Source organism: Zeus faber (genome assembly GCF_960531495.2).
Source record: "Zeus faber genome assembly, chromosome: 17".
NCBI classification, from domain to species: domain Eukaryota; kingdom Metazoa; phylum Chordata; class Actinopteri; order Zeiformes; family Zeidae; genus Zeus; species Zeus faber.
Window position 1 is genome coordinate 9,597,270 of NC_137204.1, and position 16,622 is coordinate 9,613,891.

The 16,622-nt window shown below is 39.8% G+C and overlaps 1 protein-coding gene across 2 annotated transcripts in view; it reads right to left on the reverse strand.

Moving 5' to 3' along the window:
• Nucleotides 1-1,066: 1,066 nt before the first annotated feature.
• The window catches only part of pi4kaa (phosphatidylinositol 4-kinase, catalytic, alpha a), a gene marked incomplete at its 5' end in the record, with an annotated part of 34,218 nt that continues 18,662 nt past the window's right edge, over nucleotides 1,067-16,622 (reverse strand). The window contains 22 exons of one of the 2 annotated variants that reach the window (XM_080017506.1): nucleotides 1,067-3,661; nucleotides 3,762-3,845; nucleotides 4,911-5,000; nucleotides 5,102-5,261; nucleotides 5,383-5,503; nucleotides 6,313-6,438; nucleotides 6,526-6,630; nucleotides 6,758-6,938; nucleotides 7,424-7,496; nucleotides 7,663-7,733; nucleotides 8,424-8,553; nucleotides 9,167-9,287; nucleotides 9,389-9,442; nucleotides 9,768-9,935; nucleotides 10,026-10,113; nucleotides 11,020-11,219; nucleotides 11,315-11,394; nucleotides 11,532-11,687; nucleotides 15,104-15,231; nucleotides 15,713-15,820; nucleotides 16,206-16,357; nucleotides 16,458-16,616. In XM_080017506.1, coding sequence (XP_079873632.1) covers nucleotides 3,610-3,661; nucleotides 3,762-3,845; nucleotides 4,911-5,000; nucleotides 5,102-5,261; nucleotides 5,383-5,503; nucleotides 6,313-6,438; nucleotides 6,526-6,630; nucleotides 6,758-6,938; nucleotides 7,424-7,496; nucleotides 7,663-7,733; nucleotides 8,424-8,553; nucleotides 9,167-9,287; nucleotides 9,389-9,442; nucleotides 9,768-9,935; nucleotides 10,026-10,113; nucleotides 11,020-11,219; nucleotides 11,315-11,394; nucleotides 11,532-11,687; nucleotides 15,104-15,231; nucleotides 15,713-15,820; nucleotides 16,206-16,357; nucleotides 16,458-16,616 — 2,607 coding nt within the window. In that variant the 3' untranslated portion in view covers nucleotides 1,067-3,609. Of the gene's footprint in view, nucleotides 3,662-3,761; nucleotides 3,846-4,910; nucleotides 5,001-5,101; nucleotides 5,262-5,382; nucleotides 5,504-6,312; nucleotides 6,439-6,525; nucleotides 6,631-6,757; nucleotides 6,939-7,423; nucleotides 7,497-7,662; nucleotides 7,734-8,423; nucleotides 8,554-9,166; nucleotides 9,288-9,388; nucleotides 9,443-9,767; nucleotides 9,936-10,025; nucleotides 10,114-11,019; nucleotides 11,220-11,314; nucleotides 11,395-11,531; nucleotides 11,688-15,010; nucleotides 15,232-15,712; nucleotides 15,821-16,205; nucleotides 16,358-16,457; nucleotides 16,617-16,622 lie in introns of both variants that reach the window. The other variant, XM_080017505.1, reaches the window with a different exon arrangement.

The following is a 16,622-nucleotide window of genomic DNA, read 5'->3' on the forward strand; positions in this document are numbered from 1 at the left end:
ACTGAAAATTGAATTGCTCATTGCCGCCACGCATAGCACAAGTTGACGGAGTACACAGATCCCATGATAGCGCTGCAGTGGGTGACAGAGATGTCGTTGTGATTGGACTTTAACTAGAGGAATATAAGATACAAACTCTTAACCATAAGAAGTTACAAAGTGACACGTATTATTTTATCACTGTTAAACTCTATTTTGTTTGAAAAAAACCAAGTTAAAAGTATTACCAGAAGACAATTGGATTAATTAAAGCATCATAAATATACATGCTTCTGAGGACAACTGACCAGAGTAAGTTCTACAAAATAACAATAAAAAGTAAGAGGGAACATTTTTTGTGTATGTGTTTTGAAATATTTACATTCTTGTTGTTTTTTGGTTCCCTTTCAGATGCCTCAAAGATGTGTTACAATTACAAACAAAAATGTGTAGCCCACTACACACAGTTTATTTAATTATATATCCTCTACAATTTAAGTCAGTTGAACCACTTACCCATGTTTATTTATTTATAGGTTTATAAAATACATATATTATTGTTGGTGGTAGTTTGTTAGGCAGTTTTCCGTTGATTTACAAAGTGTCTTAAAATAATTCTGTTCCCCAAAATGAATTAATATTACAATATTGACTAAAATAATCGTCATTATCATTTTAGCCATAATCACGCAGCCCTACTTCAGAATGATAACCACCGTTAGTTACAGTGTAGGAAACCCGCACACAACCGCAAACACCACCCGATCATAGAATTACACTGTAACCAGGCCGGAACGAATTCACTTCTGCAGTTACAAAACCATTGTGCATTGAACTTTAATGAAAGGCAGACTACCCTAGACCCAAAGTAATGCTGCCTGCAGCTATATTTATCATTATTATTATTATTATTATGGTCATATTCATACATGAATTCACAACTCTTAATTCCTCAAGTACAGTGTTACCATTAACCTTCATACTCTACTACTCTGTATTAAGGGCATGAATCAAAATAAACCAGGGCAATACTGACATTTAATTTTAGACAATTTTTAATGATTTAACACATAATCAGAGTGATTAGACATGTGCTCTCCATGTCAACAGAGATAAAGGGGTAATTCTATTTGCTTGGATACACATAAAGCATACACACACACACACACACACACACACACACACATACACACACACACACACACGCATTAAAATACATACAGTATACAGATGTACGTACCAACTACAACAGAACAATTTGTCAATCTTAATTGTAACACAACAGAATAATACATTGGTAGACATTTAAGATAATTATGGTATTTTAAAAACTCTTTTAAACAAGATGCCAGTCATCAGTTCAGCAATAACAATTTCTTAAATGACCTTTTACCCCTCTCTCAAATTGTCTTAGTGACTGAGAAACTTGTTTTTTGCAGCAATTCTGATGTATATCCCATAGTGTATTATAACATATATAAGAATTTATACATGAAACACAAAAACATATATATATTTTTTTAGACGTGATTGTGGCGGACCAAGGGGCGTGGTCAAGCCGAGGCTGCAGATGGCAACATGGCTCCCTTTCCCGCGGCCGCCCAGCTGCCTCGAATCAGGGCAGGGAGATTTCATCATCATCATAATCATATTATTATTATTATTATTTATGCTTCTGGCCAGTGAGCCTTTTTGTTCACCTGTATAATAAAAACTCTTGCCATGTTGGCGCACCACGGCCGGAAAAACCCCGTCTCCCTCTCTAAACCCCGACCTGCAGGCAGGGGCTTGGGAGGGAAAGGGAGCCATGCTGCTTGACCACAGAGATTTATACAGTACCCTTAACACACATTCATGGAGAGATTGCATAAGGATTTTTACTTCCCACTCAGGTATTACTACAGTGCTATTCATATCCGTAGAAAGAGAAATGGCTTTCTGGGTGATAATCGTCATGATAGGTCAACAACAGCAAAAAGCGACAAATCGAAACCAGAAACCTAAACTGAGCGGCAGGAGGAATGTTTCAAAAACTAGTTTGTACATACACTCATGGAAATTCAAAGCCAAGTAACACTGGTTTACGGCAGAGGTGGAAAATCCCAGGTTCCGAAAGTAAGAGCCCTGCCATGTTTTTGCTCCAGCCAGGGACTGATCCATCCAGGGTTCATTCTGGCATTACAAAATTAAATTCAAGGACTTTCAAGCACTATTTCTTTTTTATTTTGAAGGACTGTAAACAAAACAAATATAATCATTCTTTAATGTGATCTTTATTAATTAAAATATAATATAATCTTAGTGTCATTGTCTTTTATGTATATTAGTATATTAATATATCCATTCTTAATCTCATTGTCATCTACTATTTTAAGTGTGTCATTCTGACCATGCTGGATTAAATGTACATTTCCTTGACATCATCTATGTCGTAAAAGTCATTCTGGAATGTTTCATTCAGTTACAATTTGAATAGCAAAATCAGGGGGAATGTCACAGGTTTTCAATTATGGCGCTTATTTCAGGGACCTTTCAAGCACTTCGGCACAAAAAGGGAGCTATTTTCAAGGTATTCTGGTACTTAAATTTATGAGGACGAAATTCAAGCACTTCAAGCACCTCAGGGACCTGATAAGAACCCTGTCCCATCTTAGGACCTCTGGTCCACACGGTTGACTCAAAATCCTGGAGTAGAGTTTCACTTTCTGAACCTGAATTTTCCCACCTCTGGTTTACGGACACGAAGTGGGGTTAAAAACAGTGAAATGTATCATCTGAAAACACGCAGTGTGTAAGATTCTGTATAGCAGCTAAATGAATGGAGGGCTGCTACTGTGTGCTTTTGCCACCACTTTCCCAGATAAGCAGAGTGAACTAACCTAAGTATAACCTGTAACTAACTATCTGGATTTACACAAATCAAAATAGCATCATTTTCTATATAATTTTCAATTAAACACAGAACACTGACTGTCATAATGGTGTCAAATCAAAAACCAACCCAAGAGAATAAAAGGCTTTTGAAAAAGTGCACGTCATTTGATAATAATTATTTTTGATTGTATAAAAACATGATGAATCTCAGCGGATAAAAAAAAACGATGAAATCGCCGTTTAGTCTCTTCGATTGCTATCGTTTGTGAATTATTTTGCAGCTCAGACCGATTCAAATACTGTTTGCTATAAAGTGCATAAAAGTAGATGACAGCAGTGTGAAAGAAAAGACCTATGTTACCAACTATTTAAACAAACGCCACCGATATGGCTCCTCTTATGGCGAGCTTCCCGCTAGTGTGACATTGCGGTCGGGCTTGTATTGTGTCACCTACGGTGACGTATTGGTAAAGGGTTGAAAGTGTGACTAATTCAAATTATTCTACGACACTCAGATTGACAGCATATTGCAGTTTGACAACATGTGGAAGATCAGAATGAGAATCCCATTTGTCGTGGGAACTCGTCGATGGTGTTTCACTGTAAAACCTGGTCGAAATAATTGGCCGAGATAAGGTTATTAGTTGATACATAATTTAAGATAACTGGATGAAAAATCAGCATCCCGACGTGGTTTATTCAGTGTGTTGGACTGGACATACATAAGGCAGGACTGTAGATCCAGACGCCGTGTCCTCAGTACGGAATCTGGTTTTGGTAATACTGAAGCCAGTCATACGTTTTGCTCCTGTTGGAAATGAGATCAAAATATATCACCGGTAAAGTTTATCCCTCCTTTGACTCCAAACACAGTAAACAATTCTCACACTTAAAATGCCAAATCTTACCTGCTGCTGAGGAAGCAATTTTGGATTATTTTGATGATGTAAGCTGCCGCTTCTTTCTCACTCATTTGAGGGTTAAACCGTCCTCTGATGACAAAACACGTTGAAAAAGTGATCAGTTAGTAAATTAAAAAAGTAAAAATGCAACTGGCTCCACTCCACTACTTACCACTTCTCAGTTCTGTATCATGAGAGAATGTTTACCATCGTTTGTTCATTTCTTATTATGTTTGCCAAATGTATATTATTTCTGACAGACAAGTCTTAGACTTTAAAATTATCTTAATTTATGACATTGAGTTTAGCGTCTGGGCTCTACTGCTTATTACTCCCCGCGACGTTTACAGCAAACATAGGCGTACATAGTGAGCTGGAACTATAGGAGTGATGAGCTTGATGCAGGGGAGGTGGAGGGAGTGTAGCAACGCAGCAAATCAGGTAGAGCAGGAGGGATGGGCTGCTTAAATAGGCCGGCCCATTATGGGCGTGGAAGCATGTGGTGCTGTCAAGTTGTCTGACAGAAATAGCTAGACAAGCCACGCCATTTGTTGTTATTTTTAGGTTTATTTTTATGGTCTATTGTAAATTGTATATTGTTTACTGTTAATTGTTAGGTTTATTGTATATTGAAAAATAAAGTTTTCATTTCTAGTAAATTAAGTAAATTTTTGGTTTGTTGTATATTGCCTTTTTTCTTGTTCAATATCTATCTACATTTAGGTTTGTTTAATTGCTTTTTTTGAATTATTAGGTTTATATTTATTTTTCATCATTAGGGCATTGTATCTTGCCGAATTGTTATTGCTAATGGCTATTTATTGTTTGTATTTCTAATTGTTCTATCTTGTAGTTAACTTTTAGTTCTATGGCATATTTCCATTTAGTTTGTTCTATTTTATTGTTATAACGGGTTTTTTTTTACATTTGTTACCTGCTTTACATTATTGCCTATTTTTGATGTGAGCTTCTGTAAAACTGCAATTGCCCTCTGGAGAAAAATAAAATACTATCTATCTATCTATCTATCTATCTATCTATCTATCTATCTATCTATCTATCTATCTATCTATCTATCCATCCATCCATGTGGAAGCCAATTGAGTAATTGTATATTTTACCCTCACACAGGCACAGATATGATATATGACTTACTTGAGGAGTTTAATTGTTTGTCCTCTGAAACACGGTAGTCCGGTGTCCAACATGAGAGTCACTAGGGAAACCACGGCATCCATGTAGGGTCTATATGCCAGCCGATAAGGAAAATTAAAAATAAATCACAACAAGCAACCCACCGTTAAAACCCCATATCCGTGGGTAACTGGAATGCAAGTTCTCCTCACCGTACGGCCAGATATCCTCGCACGCACATCTCCATGAACCATTTAAAGGGCGTGGCCTCCATCTTTCCTCCCATGATCATCACCATCTCGTCTGTCAGCTTAATGTCCGGCTCCCAGCCCAAATTACCTCCAGGGGAGCTTTCAAACATGAAGCCAAAGTCTGCAGGATACAAATTCAATCATTTTCAAATATAATCACTATTTTGTACAGCCCTGGTTCTCATAATGAGGCTTTTATGACCAGATGTAGGTAGGTGTTGGGTGGTGGTGGTCTAAAGCACCTATGTGGATGAGATGGCCCTTGCTGTCCAGCATGATGTTCCCATTGTGCCGGTCTTTGATCTGCAGCAGGAACAGCAGCAGGCTGTAGGCTGCCATACTGCGGATGAAGTTATACCGTGCCTGAAAAGAGAATGAATGTTCCACTCACAAACTGAAAATAATTACTAAGGGCTAAAAGTCCAAAGCAAAATAGTAAACGGAAATTGGCATAATTTATATTGAATGTGACTGATTTACAGTTTGCATTCCCCCAAAATAAATAATATTGTCAGAATTAAATTATTCTTCATGAAGAATTCCATTCACAAGCTCTGCACTAGAGGACATTCGTCGGTGATGGTTGAGTTTGTTTCCCACTTTCATCACCACATCTGTGGAATTATTATACAGCGACACGCCGGAGGAGAGGGAAACGCGCCAATGCGTCCTGCGTCTCCACCGTCGTGGACTCCGCACCGTTACCGGGAATATTTCTCTCTAACATATATTGAACTTTATTGTTATTTTTTTCGAATTTCGTTCCTGCATCCCTAGTGCAAGGTGGGCAGGTGCAGTGTGCGCTGAGGGATGCGGCGCAGCGGATCTGACTACCGCTCGCCCAACTCCACCAAATTTCATGAAAGTCGGTTTGGAGCCGGGCGAGCCGCAGTCGACACCGCCCAGCGCGCGCTGCATTTGTTTATCGCCGGATGTTGAACACCCCGATATGGCGACCGTGTCAGACAATATTACGCACAAAAATATGGGGAGAATCGCAAACCTGCTTGTGATTTGGAAGTTCGAAATCCAACGCTCATTTAGATCGATTTTCGATGTCGAATCGGAATTGACACCCATAATATTGACATTTGGGTTATCAGGTTATAAGAAATACTCCTTTCAAGTTATTTTTTTAATGTAAGGTCCCAGGAGTTATGTTATGTTCGCACCTTCTGGAAGGCCAAGGTGGACTCATCTCCGTACTGGTTTCTGAAGTAATCATACATCCCAAAATCTGTTTGTCTCCCAAGTTGGTCTCGGGATTTACAGTCTGGGATGCACTCGATCACACCGCACTGTCAAAGAGAGAGAAGCAGCGTTTCAATGGCAGCTATTAAGCTCGGCCAAAGACGGCGAATTTTCACCGGACAGCATCACGTTACCCCTGGTGCGGTGGCCACAACTCTGTAGGGGAAAACAAAGAGGTCCAAGCCGACCAGCTGGAAAATATTCTTGAACAAGCCGATGATCTGCAGCGCCAGCATGTCCTGAAGAAGCAAGAAGGTGAACAAAATTAAGGTAGAATAGCCAGAATATCTAATTCGCCTGTTGAGTTTCCTTCGTCTTCCGTTTAAAATGTCTCCATGAATATGCAGGTGAAGGGAGGCGAGGTACCTGTCTGCAGTCGTCTCCCACTTTAAAGATGGCGGCCTGCCAGCAAACCCTGCGGGCTCCGTCCGAGCTCTCTTCTCCGTCTTCCAGAGAGTCGGAAGGGCAGCGCAGGCCCTCCTTCTCCAGCTCGCTCACCCCGCAGCGCTTCACCTTGAACTTGGCCAGATAGGGCGCTTTGGCAGCACTGGGTGGACACAGACAATCGAGTCAGCTTTGGTGTTGCAAGATCAAACGTGCATGACAGCACTACTTCATGTAACTCATCAGCCCTAGACAGAATAGCAGCTCCGTCACAACAAGTACCACTCTGTAAGTGACGACTATTTGTAGTGACGAAAAGGTTCAACTATTTTTTTGGAGATTCGGTTCTTGACGAGTCACTCGATAAAGAGTCAGAGTGACACCCGAGTCATTTAAAAGTTTTGTTCGCAGTCGAGCATCGCTATTAGTGGGCCCAAATAAAAAGACCAGTTCTGCATGTTTGTGACATTTTTAGTGGTTAAAAGGATAGTGGCGTGCTGTGGGATTATATCATTGTAAAAAGTGTGCCTTGCAAGAAATACGTTTAGGAAACACTGCATTATACAAACATACAGGGAAGTTTTTTCTTTTTTTTTTCTCCTAATATCAAAGACGTTCGACAGCTTAGAAGATAGCATGCTATTTCACCTCTGCATGGGCGTTCCAGACTTGTAGTCAATGTCCAGAACAATGGCTTCAGGGTTACTGGGCAGGTAGCAGCCTAGAGACGACAACAATAAATAGCCGTTGGACATTGTTTCGGCCCGTTAAAGATTTTCAGTATTTATTTAAACCATATTTCATATGGGAATTATAGCCGATCATACATGCATAGCGTGCATGTTTAAAAGGCCAAAAGCTACTTCCACCAAGGACAGCACTGTTACCTGGCTGAACTTTAATGTCTGATAGGGCTTTCAGACAGGCCCGCTTCCTCTCGTCACCCTTAGGAACTGGCCTGAACGACATGAAGGAACGTTAGTGGCACTGATCATATGAAGATCACTGACAGTAGAAAGCCGTCTATTGTATGGAAATGATCTTCAATATACAAGGATGTGGCACCAGTTTGTACCAAAAGACACGTACTCGCAGACTTAAGGAAACAGCATAGTAATACTGCACCTATGGACAACATTATCGGGCCACGATGGTTCACACAGTGTTTATGAGGTGATGTATTAAGAAATAATTGGAAATTATTATACCTTAAAAATGCTAAATGTGTGTACTAAGGATGGCCGCAATAAATTAAATATGTGATTACCCCAGAGGGATGGCAATATAAAAATACTTTAATTAGGGGGTGCGGCACTTTGTCTTATTTGTCGAAATAAGTCTTATTTTTTGTTGTTTATCAAACAACTAATTATACATACAACACGGTAGATAATCACTATATTGTTTAATAACATTAAAATAATATAAGCTTACTTCTAAACACTATTTCCTACATAATTAAGTAGTAAAATTAAAAGTAAAAATATTAAGTTAATTTCATTATATTTATCCCCTTACCTAGTACATGTGAGATAATATAGTTCTGTGATTAAAACACTCCCATAATGTCAATAAACAGATAGAAGAGATGAGTCAATAAATACATTATTTAAGTACGACTAAGACTTAAGTAATCATATGAGTGTACTTGATGATGGCAGAGACGTTGGTGATCTTGTTGAAGAAATCAAACTCTCGCTGGTAGAAGTCCTTGGCGGGTCCGGATAACGACCCCGTGATCTCCTCCACCATCTGCTCCAACAGATCCCCGATGTCGGCTGCAGGGACGGATTAAAGGATGCCCAGGAGGTGAACGACGTGTGCGGTGAGATAATACACTGTGCTACACTATACTACACTGTGCATGCTTTTCCCCGTCAACTCTAGTGATCTCCATCATTAATCATTGATATGATTAATGTCAAATATATGGTAAAAAAAAATAATGCTAAAGCATGCACATAAAGTGGCATGAAATTTGATCTCATTAAGAATCAAGCTTGTAATTGGCAAAAAATAAATAATAATAATAAGCGTAAACTTTATTTGCAAAGCACAATTCACAGAAGGTTAAATTAAAACGAAAAAATAAAAGATCAAAAAAGTGCACGAGGTTAAACGTTAAAAGATAATAAAACATAGCATATATATCAAGCAAAATATTAAAAATAAATAATGTTAAAAAAATACAAGTAAAAAAATCGGAAACTTACATATAAAAATGCAATATAAAATTGAATAAAAATATGAAATTGGAAATTTGCTTGTCCGATAACTGTTGAACATTAGAGGAGGATTAGAAGAGACTGGCGTGTGAAACAACAATATAAGCTCAATGAAATGAATGAATTACTATGACAGTGTGAAAAGCGACCAATGGGAGACCCTCACGGTCTTTGTGGTGTGCCTCTTCGTCCAAGTAGATGTTGGTCTTCATGTTCCAGATGAACTGGTGCGCCAGGAGCTGGGACTTCTGGGCGGCCCACAGGATGTACTCCCTCACATAACCCATCTGAGGAGTGAGCGCAACCCACTCATTGATTTGGTTCTGCCGTTGTGGAAGTCGAAGCCGTTCGAAAAAACGCAAAACGGAAATGTGGCTAAAAAGTTCACCTTGTCGTAACGGAGGGCCTGCACGATCTGCGGAATGTAAAACAGGATGGCGTCCTGGCGAGGATAAAATGTGTTAATAAATCAGGGAATATTATGGTTTTGATTGGATTACTGATCGGTCCATGCTTATTCTGCTATAGTTATATGCCACTGTTTCAAAGCCGTTTGGACTATTTTAAATATAACTTTTATTTATTCTTTTTAAATAAAACTTATGTCTGTGTAGATTAACCCTGACAAAGGTAGCTTAGCTGTTGAAGTGTTGGCTTTTTTAATGTCACAATAAACACAATAAATATATAAGACTTGGGTTCACCTGTTGGGATGTGCGGTATACATGTACAGTATTTATGATGATATGTACTACAACATGACTTACCGGTGGAAAGGAGCGGAGCACCTTCACCCCGTACTGAGCGGTGAGAGGATGTGGGGGGTACATGCTGCTGAAGTATGACAGGCCGGTTGGGGGGTCGGCCGGGGCCCAGCACAAGATGTGGCTCAACTCGGGAGAGTCTGCATCGATGGTGTGCCATGTCACCAGAAACTGGGAAGGGAATGGGGACCGCGAATAAGTTCCGGAAAAAAAACACGAATCCGCCAGGAGAGCATGTATCTTGATTCGGGGTCACCTTACCTTGACCGCCTCGGGGACATCGCTCACCGCGCCGGGATCCAGTCTAACGAGCCGGGTCACTTCCGCCACTATCGCCTCGTTTTTAAATCTGGGCGAAGGATTGAAGTGAAAAAAGCGGAACAAACGAAACAGTTTGTCGAAGGAAGTTAACTGTGTGGTGGTCTGGTTCCCGGAGTCAAACCCAGAGTACATTCTATTGAGAACCCTCCGGTCAACATAAATCACAAGTGAGGGCCATTTGCATCAGACTGGACGATAGTTTTATCATCCAGGAGACTCCTGTGATTCTGTAACACATAATATCTTTCTTTAAAATAAAATATCTAATATTATAGAGGAAAGAACAGGAGGAAAAAATACCATCGACCAGTAGCTACAGCCACATCTCTCCTATTTTCTTGTTAATTTCTTGGTTTGTTGTATATTGCCAATTTATTGATTTCTTTAGGTCTATCTTATCTTAAATCTTCTTGTTAATTGTTCGATTTACATGTATTATTTATTGTTCCTCACTAAGGTTATTGTAATAATAATAATAATAATAATAACAATAATAATAATAATCATATTATTATTATTAAAAATAATAACAAAATAATCATTCGATCTTTTTTGTTCATTGTTTATCTTAGGTTTATTGTTCGCTTTGTTTTTATCGTTTATTCTACATTCCCTATTTTTCCAAAGTTGAATTAATCCTCATCCTCCATGTATTTGTATTCCCACTGCTTTTTTATTACTGCCTATTTTGAGGTGAGCTGCCGTGATGCCGCAATTTCTCTTCATAAAGAAAGATAGCACATCGATAGAACGACAGACAGCTAGACATACAGCTAGATAGACAGAACATATGGACAGACAGATAGAACAACATATACTGTAGATGGAACAACATATAAGATACAAGACATATAAGAATGTGTGTGCATAATGCAAAATGTGTACATGCATATGAGAAAGCAAAGAGTGTGTGGTTCACAGAGAGAGAGAGAACCTGGTGGGAAGCTGCATGGCCAGGTACGGGGCGATACCCCAGGCCAGGTTGACGTTATCCTTCCACTGTTTCTCCGTCAGACTGATGTATTTGGACCTCCAGTTGGCGATGCTGGTTTCCACCGACTGCTCGGTGGCGATGGCCAGCTCTTGAGTGGACAAGGGGTTGTACCACGTGGTGAGTCGCTCTATTTCACTGGCCTGGTGAGGGGTCAAACAAAAAAAAAAAAGGTGGGGGTGGAGCTTTGATCAGCTCACGTGTTTGTTAAACGTTTCACAAACCATCAGCGTCTCACCAGCAACGCCAGCAACAACGTCCTGCGTTTCATGTAGTACTTGTGGAGCTGAGTGCCCCTGTTGCTCTTCTTAGACATGCCTTTTGGATGAAAAAGAAGACGGGATCATCACACTTCTTGTATCTGGATCTTTGCAACCTTTCAGAATGTTGTAAAACATCAAAAACGGTGTGTGTGTGTGCGTGTGTGTGTGTGTGTGTGTGTGTATCTGTCTTACCTGATTTCTTGGATGTGGTGGACATGCCGCTGGACAGCGGGTAGGTGTTAATCCACCCTTGGCCACTCTGCTGGGAGCGAGCGCTCGAGTCCATGTTGGACCTCATGTCGGCCGCATTAATCACCGACAGGCTGTTCATCGAGGGGTCTTGGTTGTCTACACGCGTCGGAAAACACCGTCAGTACAGCGCCAACCTGCCTCAAACACAAGCTAGTTCTCTCGCTATCCCTTTCTTAAATGTAATCCTCACTCTTCATCTCTATGCTACTCCCTTGTCCAAGCATCTACAACTTTTTTCCCTCCCCAATGAATCTGTGCTAAATTGATATTCTTTCACTCCATAAAATCTGGACTTTTCCATTAATCCTGTGGCTTCATCTGAATCACTCCTGGCTCTATTTATATCAGTGTTAAACTCAGGTGTTCTTTTAGACATAAAGATGTCACACTAGTTAACGCTGGTAAGGCTTTGTATCAGCTGTTCACCTCCATACCCATGTAATATGTAATATGTGTTACAGAGTTTAAGAATGTCTGGAGTCCTGTCCTCACAAAAGCCATATGGGGAAACTAGGGCTGCACAATTAATCGTATATTAATCGCAATGTCGATGTTGGCCTCCATAATCACCAACCTGCCGACCTAGATAAAATATTTTGATATTTTGAGTACCGCGACAGTGTAACAGTGTCTCCATGGAGTTTGCAGCTAAATGACTCCGTCAGTTATTCACACCGTAGCCGTCTCATAACGAGGCTAATCACATCGTATGTTAGCTACTACGGCTAACTACATACAGTATACTAATTAATCTCATTAGGATATATACCCCTTGAAATGCATCAACTCATAAAGTTACCCAACATGTTTATCAACTAGAGATGCACTGATTGCAATTTTCTTAACCGAATCCTGTTTCTGGTTTATTACAAGTCTGACCTGCCGATTCTGATTTTGGTCGATTCAGATTTTCATTAAATCGTATGCTCATACTAAAACACTGACTTATTAAATATATTTTACATTGTCGTCCGATCATTTTGAGTTTATATCAGCGATCGGAGGAATCTAATTTTCTTACCATTTGGTCTCATTGGGTATATCTGCTGTACCTCAATGACTAATACATCATGTGATCTGATCACACTCACGTGATAGGACGGCTGCACACATGGACTACTGCTGCAATTTTCAGTTACCACAATAGTGAGATTGCTGATTTTGACAATGTGTCATTACTATTGTTCATTGTTCACTATGGAACAATAATGACATGGAAATAAAACATGGAACTGTCCCTGAGTTCCAATAAAATAAAATATAACATGGAACGGTCACTGAGTTCCAATAAAATAGAATATGGGACTGTCACCAAGTTTCAGTATAATTCAACCTGTAACTCTTACGGAGATTTAGTAGGACACAACATATAACTAACATGGAAATGTCCAGTTCAAACTTCAAATGAAAGTCTCTTTCACTTTAAGTGCTAAAATATGTTTATATTATATTTATATGGTACTTGCCATTCCAAAATACATTGCAATCATTGCAAAAAAAAGTAATAATAATAAATGTCTGTCCCTTCTCACTCTCGTTCACTGGAAGTCCTCCTTCACTCACAGCGCTTTACACCAACTGAATCAAATCGAACGACTCGTTTTACAGAGTGCGTCGTCAAGTGTCTCAGAAGTCGTCAAACCTTTCATCACAAGCAGAGCTCCGCTGTGACAACGGTGGAATCGCAGGCAGCACAATTTTGGAATATTGTCAGGTGATAAATTATTGATCTAATCTTTGTTTACCTTGAAGTACTTCCAAACAGCCGACATTTTCTTTCTTTCACTCTCTTTTTTGAGCCTCAACTACGCAACTACATTACAGTACATTGTATTGGGTGTGAGTATTGGAGCATTTTTACCAGTACGAGCACATGAGCACTGTGTCGTCATGTAACTTGGACCGGCACCGGTCATTGTTTGTTTTGTTCATTGGACGATTAAATTTTTTTCAATTTGTCCGATTCACAAAAGCTATTTCACTAATGATATGACATCGCAAACCCGCCCATAAAGTTTGCTCTTGTTTTTCATCTGATCGCAATTCGACATTTGGAAAAGTATAAAAGTAATAATAGTATAATAGTATAATCTGTGCATCCATGCGCCACTGCTCTACACTTGCCTGTTTTACAAATTATCAGTATCAAATAAAGATAAAAACTTAAAATAATTGTCGCACAGTGGTTATTTTCATTTAAGTGTTTCACGAAAATATGAAATTGTAAGGAAATCCTTGGGAGTGCTGCGCTCTTTTTTTTGGTAGAATGTAATTATATACAGTCTTAAGAAGACTGAATTAATCTGAAGAAAGTCCTATTTTGATGCAAAGATTTATACATTTGAGTTTATTTATTCATAGGTTTATAAAATACATTATTATTGTGAAGTCAGTTTTCTGTTGATTTACAAAGTGCAAAAAAATAATTGTGTTCCCAAAATGGATGAATAGTCGTGATATTTAATCGTGATCACAATATTGAGCAAAATAATCGTGATTATAATTTTTGCCATAATCGTGCAGCCCTATGGGAAGCATTGATAGGTTGCAGCCTAACTTCATCTTTTCATATGAGCTTGTATCTAATTAAAGATCTATATGAAAAAGTATCCATGGTTATGAAAAGCCTGTTGATAAAATGAAGCATTTTGAAGGATGTTTGTTGACCGGGAAGACTAAGCAGAACAAAATGGGTCATATGCATTGATCGGTGCTACTGTGATGGTCATGCAATTCAAACAAAGGCAAAAAACAATGTAATTATATGCTTGTAGAAGAAGTCCTGAACCACTGATACCAGGACTGATGTTATTTGCCCACTGATAATAGAATTATAGTAAAAAGGACTACCGATACCGATACCGATCCGGTATCTGTGGTTGGAGACTTGTCTACCTGGAGCAGTTGAATGTCGATATGAATGAGTCTGCGTGGTTTGCTCTGGACCACCGCAGAGCAAAAAGGGGTTGGGATTGTCTGCGATGGTGGAGAAAGCTGTGAACATCTCATTTTGAGGAGGGTGGCGGGTGGGGTGGGGCAGAAATGATGATTGCGATCGGTCATGCATGGAACGCAGGCGACAAATTTACGCATATCCTCACTGCAAGAACGCATTTTGGGTACGATGAGATTGGTCCAAAAAGGTCAATCAAAAAAAGATACGAAGTACCACAGGAAAGAAGGACGGAATAAGTAAACAAGAAGGAGAGATAGATAAGAGAGAAAGAGAGCGAGAGAGAGAGAGCGCACGAGAGAGACAGATAGACAGATAGATAGATAGATAGATAGATAGATAGATACGTACATAGATAGATAGATAGATAGACCGATCAGCAGTGAGGATGGTGGCGTCAAATTTGAATTGCGTAAGAGCATGCCCCTGCTGCAGCGCAGTTCTGGCTCCACTGCTTTAGGCTTACTTAAGATAGATATTGGAGAAGTGCTGGACACGATAAGCGATCCGAAAATCCCGGCCGAGAGGGTGCTCGGGGCTGGGGTAGTGCCAAGCTCACCGGGGGGGACCAGCTGGCACGCAGCCAAGTACTTCTTGTCAGACAGGATATTGGCGTAGAAGCGGATCATGATGCTGATGTCTTCGCGGAGCCGCTTGTCACCCTGTGTGGGGAACTTTGGAGACACACTGGTGGGAAAGAGAGAGCGAAAGAGATTTATCTATTTTTTTATTATAATTTTCTATTTTAGCATGATTTTTATTATCATTGTTATCATTATTGTTGTTATTTTTGTTTTTCATGTATTCATTTCATTATTGTCTTAATCTCATGATATGTTAAGTGTAATATTATAATTGTTATATAGTACATGTCTTGTTATGCTTTGGCCAGAATTCTTGTCTAAGCTTATTTGAATTGAATGCATCGAGAGAGGGGGGAATAAAGAGAGAATCTCTCGAGCGGGGAATGATAGATAGCGAGAGAAGAGATGTAAAGAGAGATAGAGAGAGGGAGACAGAGACAGAGAGAGAATGTCTGACATTGCAATCTTTATGATCTGTGGCAGTTAAGGTTAGAGGGAAGGATGAAGGGAGGGAGAGAAAAAGCAAAAGAAGGTCTCCAGTGTGTACGAGGGTTAGAAGTGTCTGTCTATGAATATGTTATTACCTGAAGTAGTCAAAGGCCGTAGAATAGATTTTCTCTCTGAGCACATTCCTTATGGTTGCATTGGTCACAACGTCCGAGTGGAGCAGAGCTAAACCTAGAGTCAGCAGTCTGCAAAACAAAATAATACTTAGGCTTGTTCTATACACATATTAATGCACGTTTTTCTTAAGGGAGATCATCTGTTTTGTCAAGGCCACAATTTATGGTTGTGAACGAAGGCACAGTGAATGGGACAATGTGGTGTCCGACATGGCACCATACTTGTGCTCCTGTAGTTCCTAAACCAGAAAAGCTGCTGTATTTGCAATCACCTTTTTGTGTTATTTTAATGATATCAACTTAATCTCATTGCAAGGCTTGTTCAGTTACTATAATTTCATTTTGTTTAAATATTGATCTTATTGTGGAGAACACAAAGCGCGTGACAGCCTCACTCAACACAGCCTGTACAGTAGTTCCATCAGCTTTGTGTGAATGTATCTTGTGACTCTACCTAAAGCGGGGTCCGATTGCAGCTACGTGGCGGTTGAGACTGCTGGTGGTTCCGCCGACGTTAAGAGAGATTGAGCGCTGTAGAAGACTGCAGAAGATCTCCACCTGATCGGCGCTAGAGTACTTTGCTATTTCAAACCGCTGGACTAGAAACTATCAGAAATATGGATGGATTAGGGTGGAAAAAACACATTAAAAGATCATCTCTATCCTATACATAATGAATACTCATTGATCCACATGTGTAGCTTACTTCAATCCAAATATAGTGAGGGGTGACATCTGGAGGGCAGGGGACAGGCTGACTTTCCTCTGAGGCGGCCAGTGGATCTGCTTCCACCTGAGCATCTGAGAACAAGCCCATCTTCAGCTCCACAGTCATTTGCCAGGCTCCTGCCATCTCACGCATAAACTGGGC